Genomic DNA, 12,635 nt, shown 5'->3' with positions numbered 1-12,635 from the left:
TTAGTTTTTTAATGGCCATTAATCTTTTTAACCTCATTTAAGTGTTTGATATTCATTACACCTTTTTAATTGTGGTTCCCTTATCAGAGTCTCAATCTCTCTAGTTCAATTTGACATTGGAAAATGGCCAGAACATTAAATAACTCGACACCAGGACTGGAAAGGCCAACTTCAGGTGACTAACACTGCTGTTTGGACTACCCGTTATTCATCCTGGCGAGTTGTTATTACAATTTTGCTGCATGTCTTTTAATACGTTTATTACTTTACCTTTAGGTACTGGCCATAATGACACAACCTGGAACCAGGACTGGAAAGACCAACTTCTGACGGAGGTTCTTGAACTTACCTGTTAGTGTTCCTGGTGGGTTATGATTATTGCCATTCTGCTACAGGAAGTCCTTTACAACTTTGTAGACTGGATGTCAACATTGGTTTTATACCATTTTCTGTTTTTAATTGATGTTTTGTTTGTACCTTTGTTTCCTTTTACGAATTTTACTGCATTTACTTTTACCTTTTTACAGGACATTTGGCTAATTTTTATTACAATTTTGCTATATGTCTTTTAACACTTTTCTTATTTTACCTTTTGATAATGGCTGTTATGACAACATAACCCGGAACCAGGACCGGAAATGCCAACTTCAGGTGACTGATGGTGGTTCTTGTACTTAACCTGTTAATCTTCTTGGCAGGTTATGATCATTACCATTATGCTAGAGAAAGTCCTTTACAACTTCTCTTACTCTGCTTTCTTTCTTAACATTGTTGACTAGGTGTCAACATTGGTTTTATGCTTTTTCTGTTTTTCAATGATGTTTTATTTTACCTTCATTTCCTTTTATGTATTTTACTACATTTAATTTATTTTTACCTTTTTACTGGACGTTTGGTGCAGATAGCCTAGCTGCTTTGTGCCATAAAACACTAAATCAATCAATCAATCCTCACTTTTCTTTACACCAGTTGTATCCATACTTCATTTGCACTTACAGAATGGATTTTCATCCCATCTTTGTGGGATGTCAGTTCCTCTTATAGCTCTTGTATTAGAGTGAACCAATATACCACATATGATTACACTTTTGTAAAACCTGGAGTTGAGCCATCACATGCAGCTCTTCCTTCCTTTATGATTTGGTGTACTTGTCCTACTCTCACAAGATATTGGTTCCTTGCAAAGGAAGGTTTGGATTAGAGTGAACTAATCAACCTAAGTTTTTGTATGTGTTTTAGATTAATCCACCATCATGCATTAAAGGTGAAGTAGGCATGGTCTTCTTCCTAACCTCATGAGATGTCGGTTCCTCGTAGAGGAGGTATTGGATAGTGTGAACCTGTTGTTTATGGTCTGACTTACCCTAGCCACATTGTACCTTGTGTTTTCTGCCCTTGTGTTTCCATAATTGTACACAAAAGCAAAGGTTATATGTAGTTCAGAAATGGTATGGGGAACCCCCATTTTTCTCTAATGGTCAGTGGTATTCTTTGGATGCTTTTGGGGGTATTTCTCTTGCACTGCTTCCTCCTCCATTTTAGTATGAGATTCTAGCTAATTTGTGAGAGGAGGGTAAATACTGTATCAAAAGTTACAATTTTCCTTCACTGAAAATATATTTCTGATTGGTACTTACCTCCATCCACATTTCCCAACTTTTCTCTCTGCTACTGCTGGTGCTTCTTTCTTCTGCCAAACTTCATAGCAAAAATTAGGTAGAGGGAAACACTTGCATCATGTGTGTATGTAATGCTCCTATTGGTTAAGAAGTGATTGCATGATGATTTGCATGAAAGGTATTTTGGAAGGCTTGTGGCATGTGCTAGTAAAAATATTTGCAGTTAGAGGGTAACATCAGAAATGAATAGCTTATTTTTTGAGAAAAAAGTTAAGTACCTATTAGAAATACATTTTCACTGTAGGAAAATTATAACTATGTTTCATGTGTTTTCATGAAATTTTGCAAGCTTTCAGTAAGAATTAAAGAGTTGTAAACAAAATGTTAATATTTAAGGAAAATGTTTCTCTGTGAATATATGGAGTAAAAATGTTGACTGCTGAGAGTACAAAGTGATTTTTGTTTGGAATTAAAGATACTTTTCTTTATCTGAAAAGGTCATTGATACAATTTTTAAAACCTCCTAGATAAATTTCAGTTTTTTTTAGTGAAACTTTTTTTTTCTGTTATTTTCTTAACCCTAACACTTTAGAAGGTTGATTAATTCAACTGATGTTGTAACCATCATAAAAAGAAAGTATTAAATAAATCTAAATATATTTTAGTTCTTTCAAGAATGACTATAATTTGTAACAGAAAACTACAGTTGTTTATTCTAAGTAGCTTGAAGCTCATAACAGTATACATCTATACATATACTTTATTATTTTCATCATTTGACCTGTGTTTAACCAACAATCTTGCCATGCAAATTATGAATCACTTGGCATGTATAGCTTTTATAATCATATCGAATTACAAAAGACATCTGCAAACTGCTTTCTAGTATACCTCATGAAACTTTTTATTATAATATTTTTATCATATCTAATCTAACCTTATCTAATATAATCAATCCTTGATTTTTAAATTTTAATTAGTTTTATAATTATAAAGAATACACATGATAGTTATGAAATATACTATTTTTTCTTTTGCTGTTGACTGTCAGTGAAACCTTACTTTTTATACTGCTGCACTAAATAATGCACCTGAGGACACAGAATGATGACACTGATAAAACTGATAATGTCCAATAATTATCCTAGTTTTTGTGGCTTTCTAACTGTGAGATAAGAGTAGTTAAAAATTATCTAAATTCATAGATGTATTCTGAGTTTGAACTAGAAGTCAAATATACAGTTATTCGTACAAAAAATACTGTAATCTAACATTTCATTTGACAGGCTAAAACTCTGGCTTTCTATTGGTTATGAAAAAAGGATGTGATAGTTAGATGTAACAAGAAGGTTGTGATTTTTTTTATGGCTTTGTAACCAAATTAAGATACATGGCTATGAAAATTATGCTATGCCTGAATAATAACCCTAATGTATTGAGCAATTTGTGCTAAATTCCTTACTTCTTGGAGAGGTAGTGAATATATTAGAGAGCAAAGTCACAATTCTCATACTAGGATGAAATTGACAGTGTTTAAAATATTTTGTTATGAAATTAAAAACTGAAAATGTTTCTTAAAACTTGATTTATTAACTGTTTTTTACCAACTTTGTTCATACACCATGATAATAAAGTAGTTTAAATTTTGAAAGTAACTCTTCAAAAATCACACATGCACACTTTCACTTGCTTATAACAAGGAGGTTAGGGTTAAAATGTAATAAAATTTTTTATAATTTTTTAAATTACTTTGCACTGTTGAGGTTTTTTTTTCAGATATTTTCTTTGATATATGAAAATTATTTTCACTTTCACTCTGAAACCACCTGAGGTACCCATTAATATTTTGCATTTATTATTTATTCCTAGATATTGAACAATAAATTATCTGTTTGAATTTCACAAACATCTTTATGCCTAGAAATCTATAAATAACTGAATTATGGTATGTTACAAACCAAAACACTTTCCTTGGGTCTTATTCCAGAAGTAAGCAATAAAGATGATGGAAAGATACTAATAATATTTACAAACAGCTTTATACCTAAAAATAGCAAATAATTAAAGTATGGTATATCATGAATTTACTTTTCTAACAGCTTGTATCTTATTGTAGTGTTTTAAAATATTAAGATTGTGTGCAAAATTTTCTTAAATCAGTATTTTCTAATTTAGATGTATATGTATAAGTAGTAGTAAAACCAAAGTCATTTACTTTTAGAAATAATTGGAAATTAGTTTTAATAAATGTTGCACGAAGCCATGTCCATGTAAGAAAGTTACACGTTATATTTTGTTCTCTAGATTTTTAAAGATTGTGTCTGCTACATACTTAATAGCATGGATGACAGAGGAGTGCCTGAGGTAAATGTTTCTTCTCTTCATAAGTTCTTTATTTTCTTTTTATTTATTCTCCTTAGAATTTGAAGCACTTTTTTCGTTTCACTTGTGCTTTTATATAATCTCAACTTTTTTATAGGCAATCCCCTTGCTTTGTTTTTGTTATAGTGTGTTGATTATATTGTTAAATTGTTTCATTAGATTATTTAATGTGTTACATAAATGTGAAATATTTTTCTTTTTGCTAAAAATTAAAGGCTTCTAAGATTATCAGAAAAGGAATTTTATTATTTTTTGTTTATTTAAATGTAAAGTAGTACTTTTGTCCAGTGAGATAAATTTTTGCTTTGACATCACTCATATTTTAATTGATTTTTGCAATATAGTATTCAGAATGAAAATGAATAAGGAAAACACTAAGAGCTTTTAATGGAGTGTAGTCATTTGTAAGAAATTTAAGATTTTTGTCATGATGTTTTGCAGGCATCTAGAAAGCATGAACAACTTCGATTATCCCTTGAGGTTTTGAATAGACTGAACAATGTAAGTGTGTAAAGGGTTTCATATAAATATACATGCCCCTGTACATTTATTTAAATTTTCTGCATTTTTAGATAAGTGTTTTTTTTATAGGATCTGATTTATCTAAATTATAATTCAAAGTATGTTGTAGATCATAATGATGTAGTTACAGAGCATTAATTCGAAGTGGGCTTTTCATTTAATTTGGATTCTACTGCAAGCAAGTCCAATTTTAACAAAGGGATTTGGACCAAGAATTTTTATTACTGTGAATGTTTTGTGTGAAACGTAAAATGACCTCCAGTCATGCACAAAATACAGGTGAAGGAGAAAGACATTACCTAACTTTATTAATGTTATTTTATTTACCCAAGATAGTGTTTGTGTTATTTACCATGATTTTTTTTTTTTTTTGCTGTTAAAATACATAGTTAAATTTACTTATCAAAAGTAAACAATGAAGGTGATGGAAAGATACTAATGTTATTTAATATAATTCACAAATACATATATACAAGTATTTTTAAAAAACTCTTTTTGAAATTTATTTAACTGTATGGTATTTTGGGGTTTTTAAGTAAATGCCAAAGATGTGCTCCCAAAGGCCTCTTATAGTCCTAAAACTGATTATTGAGGAGTGGTGTGGAAGTATCAGCATTAATTTAGAGCAGCAGTTCTTATCCTCACCACATGATGAAGATGAATAGGTTCTGGACCTGGGAATTAGAGTTTGTGTGGATGTCTAACCTAACAGACCTCTGATTGCTTTGGCGAAAAAATTCTTGCATCATGATTTGCTTGAAAGATTTCAACTTATTCATTCAAATTTTACTTTCAATTTGATAGACTGATTATTTGCTGCTATGAATATATAGGACAAAATTCACAAGATTGTATGAGAACCTTTACTGCTTCCAAAGCATAATTAAAAGTCTTTTTCAGAACTTCAATGTCATCAACATCATCAGAGTTTTTAGTCACTGTTGTGAAAAAGGGGTCCATAACAGACGTGGCAAGCCCTGCATAAGATGTACATTACATTACAGACATCATTATCAGCTGTGTCTATCCACTTGTACTTAATTTCTTGCAGGACATCCTTCATTTGATACTGCGTTTTTTGCTAATTGCTTAAAAGTGGCAATGACTTTTTCTTCTTGCCAAATCCTTCAACTTCCTCAGGTTCAAGATATGTTCAAATGAACAACTGGTCACAGGTTTATCTAGCATATTTGCATTGCTTCAGGAGCAATATAGGAGAGGCGTTTTCATTAATTAGTATTTTTGCCTCAGGATGTGGTTTACACTTATATAGGAGTTTGGGTGCCTTTGCTGGCTTCTAATAAACCAACCTCAAAAATTGGTTTTTCACTCAAGATTTAAATATATAAAAAAGCCACGTCTGAAGGATTGGTGGTAAACACTGCCAACAGAATCTAGTCTCATAGGAATTAAGTATTTGTTCTGCAGTAAGTTTATTTTCAAAAATTAGTTTTGCAAAATTTTTTCATACGTGGAAGCACTTTCAAGGCCAATATAACACTTCTTTTGCAATAGCAAACTTGGAAATACCATATTTTAAAAAACAACTAAGGTATCTAACAAAGAGTTTACATTGAGCCTCAGTCTCCATGGAACTGTAAAACTGCTTGGCTTTGTTCATAATTAGTGGTTGAGAGAGTGGCTTATCTTCACTGCAATACTGTTTGAATCACTCCAATGTTAAGAGTTTATTAACCAATAAACTGTGAAATCACCTTGAAACACAGTTGAAAGATATGACTTTCAGGCTTCATTTATATTCATAAAGCTATAATCATTTTATTGAAACTTGACATTTATTTTTGACAAAATAAGCTATAATTTTTTAGTATAGGCAGTTAAGCATTGAATTAACAGTTTAACTGTTTTCAATTAAAATTTGACCATGTACTAAATGTGAAGTATGCATTCACAGTGTGTATACAATAAGATACAGAGAAAGTCTGTGCCTTTAATATATTCAGCAGTATCTCAAGCTGTTATGAATATTTACAATATGTAAATATTATAGTATTGTAATTTGAAATATAGAATCTGTATTTTGGTATAGATACACTAGTTGCATGAAGAAAGTGAACACCATATAAGTAAGGAATCTAAAAGTGAAGACTTTCTTATTCCATTAAGATTTGAAACATTGAGAAGTAATTAGATCATGAGTAAGTTAAATATGTATGTATGTGGGAAAATACATTTTTAATACATTTCACATAATACAGAAGCTTATGTACTGCTATTAATAGGTATGTGGTAGGATGAAAATGAACACCAGAAAGTGATGTTAACACAGTCTTAGAGTAAAACTTAAATATCTGTTTCTTCTGTGCCTTTAACTCATAGACTATGATGATAACTGTGCTGTATTTACCAACAAGCTTGCTTTCTTCCTAATCAGAGCAAGTCTACTTAAAATCTTGATTGTCTTACTTATTTGTGTTACTTACTTACTTCAGAGTAGATAATGCTCTAGAGGTCAGTGAAGTCAATAATTACTCTTAATGTTCTATTGGTGATTCAGAGATGTATTGAATTAACACAGTCTGAGTGTAATGTATGAGAGATGTTAGCTGATCACTTTCAAAAAACAAAGCTGTCTAGCGGGAAATTGAATGAGTGTATGCAGTGAATGAGCTCTAGGCAGTGGATGAGGCCACTTCTCGAACTACAGAGCACTATGTTTAAATTTTGTTTTGCCTTTGAAATGATTGTTTTTCTTTTGTATTTTTTTGTGGTTGTAGTTATTTGCTTTTCAAGGAAAAGAGAATTATTTTGAAACTGTTTGTTAAAATGCTTTTTAACTATATGTTTTTCCATTTTTTAATGTAACATACTATTGGATCTAGCAAATATGTTGATTACATTTGGTAAAAATTTACTACATGTTTGCTACTGTTCAAAACTTTACTTTGGCCATTCTGAGATAGACCACCAAAACGTTTAGTTATGAATTTACATGTGGATGATGTGTAATGTCTATTAAAAAATAATAATAATAATTTTTCATGTTTTTTGTTTTGTTTTTGCTTAAAAATTTTCAGAATATAATGAGAAAAAATAATGCAAAGTTAAGAAATTAAATTGACAAATGTGTGAAGGAGTAATTTACAAGTTTTGGTGTAGCATACATTTTGAGACATCCTGCACATAAAATTATTCAAACTGTAATGTCTTAGTTAAGAAACCCATAGAGCATATCAAGGCTGAAAAAAGTTGAATTGGTTTTTTTGGGAAAGATGAAGGTTCATATAATAAAATTTTACCATATTTCCTGACAAAGAATTCTAATGTATTATAATTAAATATTTTTTGCTATTCAGGTATTAGATACAGATTTGAAGGTAGATAGTTACTAGACATATGAAATGAACACACAGGAAGTGTTCCTCTTGAATTTATTATAGATTAGATTTTATGATGTACTTTATTTTTTATGTAAATGTTTTCATGTCATACAAGTGATACTCTCTAATTTTATTTGAAAACACTAAATCTGTGTAGTATTATTCAGTATGCTTTGTGTGGTGCTTTTAATTTGTATTTTTAGCTTATTTTGTCTTATATTTTTAATCTGCTTTTTGTATTTGTATTGTAGGTAAATGTTGTAAATGAGTACCTTATATCCTACCAAGAATTCTACATCTCTGAAGTTACAGAGAAAGTTGACGTTAGATATGACTATGTAAACTGGCTACAGATCACATCAGAACCAAGGGTAGAGTATAAGTTTTCAATTTGAAAAAAGTACATCATTTTATTGATTCAATTTTCTAAAGTCCTTAATTTTGTAAAGATTAGATAGCAATAATCATATAAATAATCAATCTAAAAGAGAATACTTTCTTACATTAACATTTGAAACATTGAGAAGTAATTAGATCATGAGTAAATTAAAAGTTTTGACTCATTTACCTATCAAACCCTCAAATGTGTGTATCTGTAAGTTAATATATAAAACAAATGTATATTCATTGTAAAATTCTATGTGGTCTTTAAAGCAAAATAATGTGGGTACTGATCATTTATTTGTGTATTTATTAATAAACGTTTGAAATAATACGTGAATCTAACTCAACATCATATTTTAACAGATGCATTTTTTTTACCTGATACTACTTTATCACAGCAATACATTAATACTTGTAGTAGTTTTAACCTTTTTTGTGATTTACATTAAGCTGTTATTAGGTATGATGGGTTACATTGATCAGTTATAACTTGTAAAAATAGACAAAAAAAACGACTGAGTTGTTTGTAATAGTACAGCAATAATCATCAAATTTTACAAAATCAAAACGGACTGCATAATTACAGTAAGCTTGAAGATTAATGATAGATTTTGGTGAATGTATTTTGATAACAATCAAATCAGACCTTAGCTAGTTTTACTAAATATGTAAGCCATGAAAAGTAAGTTTAATCTGAAATACTTTTGAAACAACGTTTATGTGGTAGAATGTAAATGAGCAATGACTGGTTAGGTTATTTAATAATTTGTTTTTAGTTTGCTTAGGAAATTAACCTAAATCTCATGTAATTTGTCTTTATTTTAATAGTAATTTGCATGTATAGTACATTTATGAACATCATATCCAAAGTAAAATTGAGCATATTTACGTTAACATAATTTCTACTAGAACATGAAGCATCCAATTTAAATAATTGTCAATTTTAAAGAATTATCCAGTATTAGAATAATACTTGTTTTAAATTATTTAATTACAATACTAACTTGCATCTCTTTGACTTAATAAATAGATAAAAGTATCTGGAAAATACACTTTTTATATAATACTGTTTACAATGTGCACTGAGTGAAACTGCACTGCAAGTTAAAAATTGTAGAAATTTGAAACATAACTTGTCAATAAGATAAATCAGCTTTAAGGCTACATGAAGTAATTAATGTGTTTAAGACTAGTCTGTACATATGACTAATATACATTTTTATGTAACATCAAACATGTTATAATCTGTTTTAATTTTTTTGTATTTTAATGCATGCATCACATTTTATTTGTAAACATTCTTATTTTCTATTTTCAAAAGTTCTGCTAGGAAGCCAACTAAGGTGCAGAAAAGTTTTTGTATTTCAGTTTTTAACATTTTTAATTAGTTCAGCATTCTTTGTTTTATGTTCTGAATGGGATGATGATTCATTGGCTGTTATGTTTATGATTTCACAACTCTTCATCACATGACAACAGATATGGACATATAAGGTAACTCTATACTTAAGACTGAACTTGTAATTTTTTTATTTGGTGTTTTGTCAATTATGATCCAAAAACAGTTCAATAAATATTCAACATTTAAGAATTCTCACATCATAGATATATGTAATTATTTTCTGAGGGATGTATATTGGCTGTGTAGTAGTGCTCTGGATTTTGGAGTTGGTAAAGCTGGGATCAAATCTGTGTGATACCATAAAATATTCCATGCAATTTAAGCTTTTGGTGCATCATAAGAGTGACAGTTAATCCATTAGCATGAATGATAGATGTTAGGGTGTTTCTGACTGGCTGCCTTTTATCTGGTCAGTAATTCAAAATTATAAATAGTTGTTTTGCCATAAATTCAAAAATACAAATATATCAATTTCTTTTCAGGCACATTTTGCTAGTATATTAATTTAAAAAACAAACAACAAAAAGCTTATTTTCTGTAATAGCTGAAAGAACAATTAGAAATGTGCTACACATGGGAAAAATACATTTTTAATACATTTCATGTAATTCAGAAGCTCATTTACTGTTATTAATATTATTAACCAAAGGTATAGTATGTAAATAATCACATCACAAACTACACTGTTTTAATGCTAGTTACATAACAAATTTGTATGAATAATAATTACTAAATAGATATTTCTACTTTTAAATATTTTTAAACATCTGAAAAGTTAGGTAAAAATATCAGGCTATTTCAGATATTTTTCATGTACACTTTTTGTTAATTCTTTTGTTTCACTGTACTGTAAATCTAAGTGTATACTAACATCCTTTTCTTACATCTTCTCACAAATATATTTGCCTTTAGCTATGCAGGTAATGCATTGCAAGGGAATCTCTAAGTATGTTACTGGTTTTATGTTGTATAAATTATGTGACTACCGCATGTTGTTAGCAGGATAATATGCTTTCACATTCTGGAAAACAATGATTTAGGATTATTTTGATAGATCTTGATAAATAAAGCTCAGCACAACTTTTATGCTGAGCTAAAATGAAAAAACTAAATAATGAAAATATTACATGATGACAACTGTATGATTATACAATGGTGGGTACTATATTGAGTATTATACCATTTTTATTACATTTACATTCAGTACAGAAATGGCATTCAGATAAATGTACATTACCTCTTTTCTCATAAACAGATAGTTTAATGCTACCTTTTGTATGCAAAAAAAAACAACATTTTTATGTATGCCACAGGCTTTTTATCTCCCTTCAATTGCAAATTAGTGTTTATAGTGCATCTCTCATGTAAATCATTGTGCAACAACACTATCAGTAAGAATGCAATGTACTCTCTTGATGCACATGGCTTTCTCCATTAAATTTTACCAAAATACTTGTTTAGTAGTAGTACTTATGTTCTAGTGTTTAATTTATGCTCTTTTCATATGTAATGTTTTAATATTTTTCTGTAACATTAAACTAATTTCTCAACAATTTTACTCAGTATTATGCAAGAGTGATATTTATAACTGGAGCTACTCTGAAGTGAAATTATTTTGTATTTCTATACAGTTATGAACTTATTGCTTTATTACAACAAATGCTTATTGTTTCTTCCAACGTGGTTTTGTTTGGTTATTTATTTGCATTATGAATTTGATGTTACCATTTTGGAGGTCTATTAGTATATTTACACAGGCTTCTGGTCATGGTGCTTTGGTAGAATGTTTTCAACTTTATTTCTTTAGGAGATCGATTGTCCAATGAAGTAACTTTCATTGGTAATTGCCTCAAGTTTGGGGACCCACAAATTTGAAATGCAGTTGAATAACTTTGGAAAAAAACAAGATCTACAGTTATTGTTTTTGTATACTTTTATTGTCAATATTATTCTTTCTTGGTATTTGGGTTTCATAACATAAGTTTTACTAGATTGTTTCATACTCGTGAGTCAAGTTTAGATTAGCCATTAGACTTGGTTATATTTTTTCTACTATATCATTTATGTAAGCTAACCATGGTATTTGTTATTTTAGGATCACCTGTATTTCATCGTCTTGGTATATCTCTCACTAGTTTCACCGTACTTTCTTTTTCTTACGTACATCATGGCACGTATGCAAATTATTTTCACTACACATGTTCTTAATTTTATACAATCACATATATTTCAGTTTATTATTTTTTCCCCCTGTGGTCTTTCTCCTATTCAATTGATTTGTGTGGAACCCTGCACCATAGCTTCACATGAATCTATCCCAATATTGTATATATGTATTGTTTGATTTGATTTTACTTTTAGTGCTTAGTGATATTCTTTGCTATATATTGTTCATTTAAGTTTCACAAATGTTTATTTGTGGCTTACCTGTAGTTTTGCTTTCTGGTTAATCATTAATTATGTTAAATATCTTGTACTATTAGGCTTAATAAGTCTTTTTTTTTTTTTTTTGTTAGCTCATGAGTGGTTCTATTTATGGATTCATCAATATTTAGGTTAATTATCGTTTATTCAACACATAACATTTCTTTCATATGTTTATTTCACCACAATTTCTTAACATTTCCACTGTATCAACTATTTCATTTTAATCTATATTTATAGTTTTTACTTACTGCAATTAATTTTGTTGAAATTATACTTCATGCTTTCTGCTTTTAATTGTGTTTGTGAAGGTCCTTTTGTTTTGCTGTAGCTTATCATCAGTCACATTTTCTTCCTGATTTATATCAATTGCATCTCTTTCTGTTCATTTTATTCCCTACCTACTTTTTCTTAGCTTTAGTTTACCCTATTGACACTCGTAACATTAATGTTCAGTGTTCCACCTATATTTAGCAATTTTTGTGGGCTACCTTCCCCCTTCTTTACTTCATGTTGGGATGTTTGTCATTTTTATTATGTTCCCTCTACATGTGGCTTCTT

The 12,635-nt window shown here is 29.5% G+C and overlaps 1 protein-coding gene across 6 annotated transcripts in view; it reads left to right on the top strand.

The window, feature by feature from the left end:
- The window catches only part of Herc4 (HECT and RLD domain containing E3 ubiquitin ligase 4), a 116,158-nt gene that overhangs the window by 65,474 nt on the left and 38,049 nt on the right, over positions 1-12,635 (top strand). For 5 of the 6 annotated variants that reach the window (XM_076490485.1, XM_076490489.1, XM_076490486.1 and 2 more), the window contains 4 exons: positions 3,924-3,983; positions 4,443-4,502; positions 8,116-8,235; positions 9,728-9,742. In XM_076490485.1, coding sequence (XP_076346600.1) covers positions 3,924-3,983; positions 4,443-4,502; positions 8,116-8,235; positions 9,728-9,742 — 255 coding nt within the window. The remainder of the gene's footprint in view (positions 1-3,923; positions 3,984-4,442; positions 4,503-8,115; positions 8,236-9,727; positions 9,743-12,635) is intronic. The other variant, XM_076490487.1, reaches the window with a different exon arrangement.

This window comes from Tachypleus tridentatus, chromosome 2 (genome assembly GCF_004210375.1).
Source record: "Tachypleus tridentatus isolate NWPU-2018 chromosome 2, ASM421037v1, whole genome shotgun sequence".
NCBI lineage: Eukaryota > Metazoa > Arthropoda > Merostomata > Xiphosura > Limulidae > Tachypleus > Tachypleus tridentatus.
This window is presented reverse-complemented; position numbering and strand designations above follow the sequence as displayed.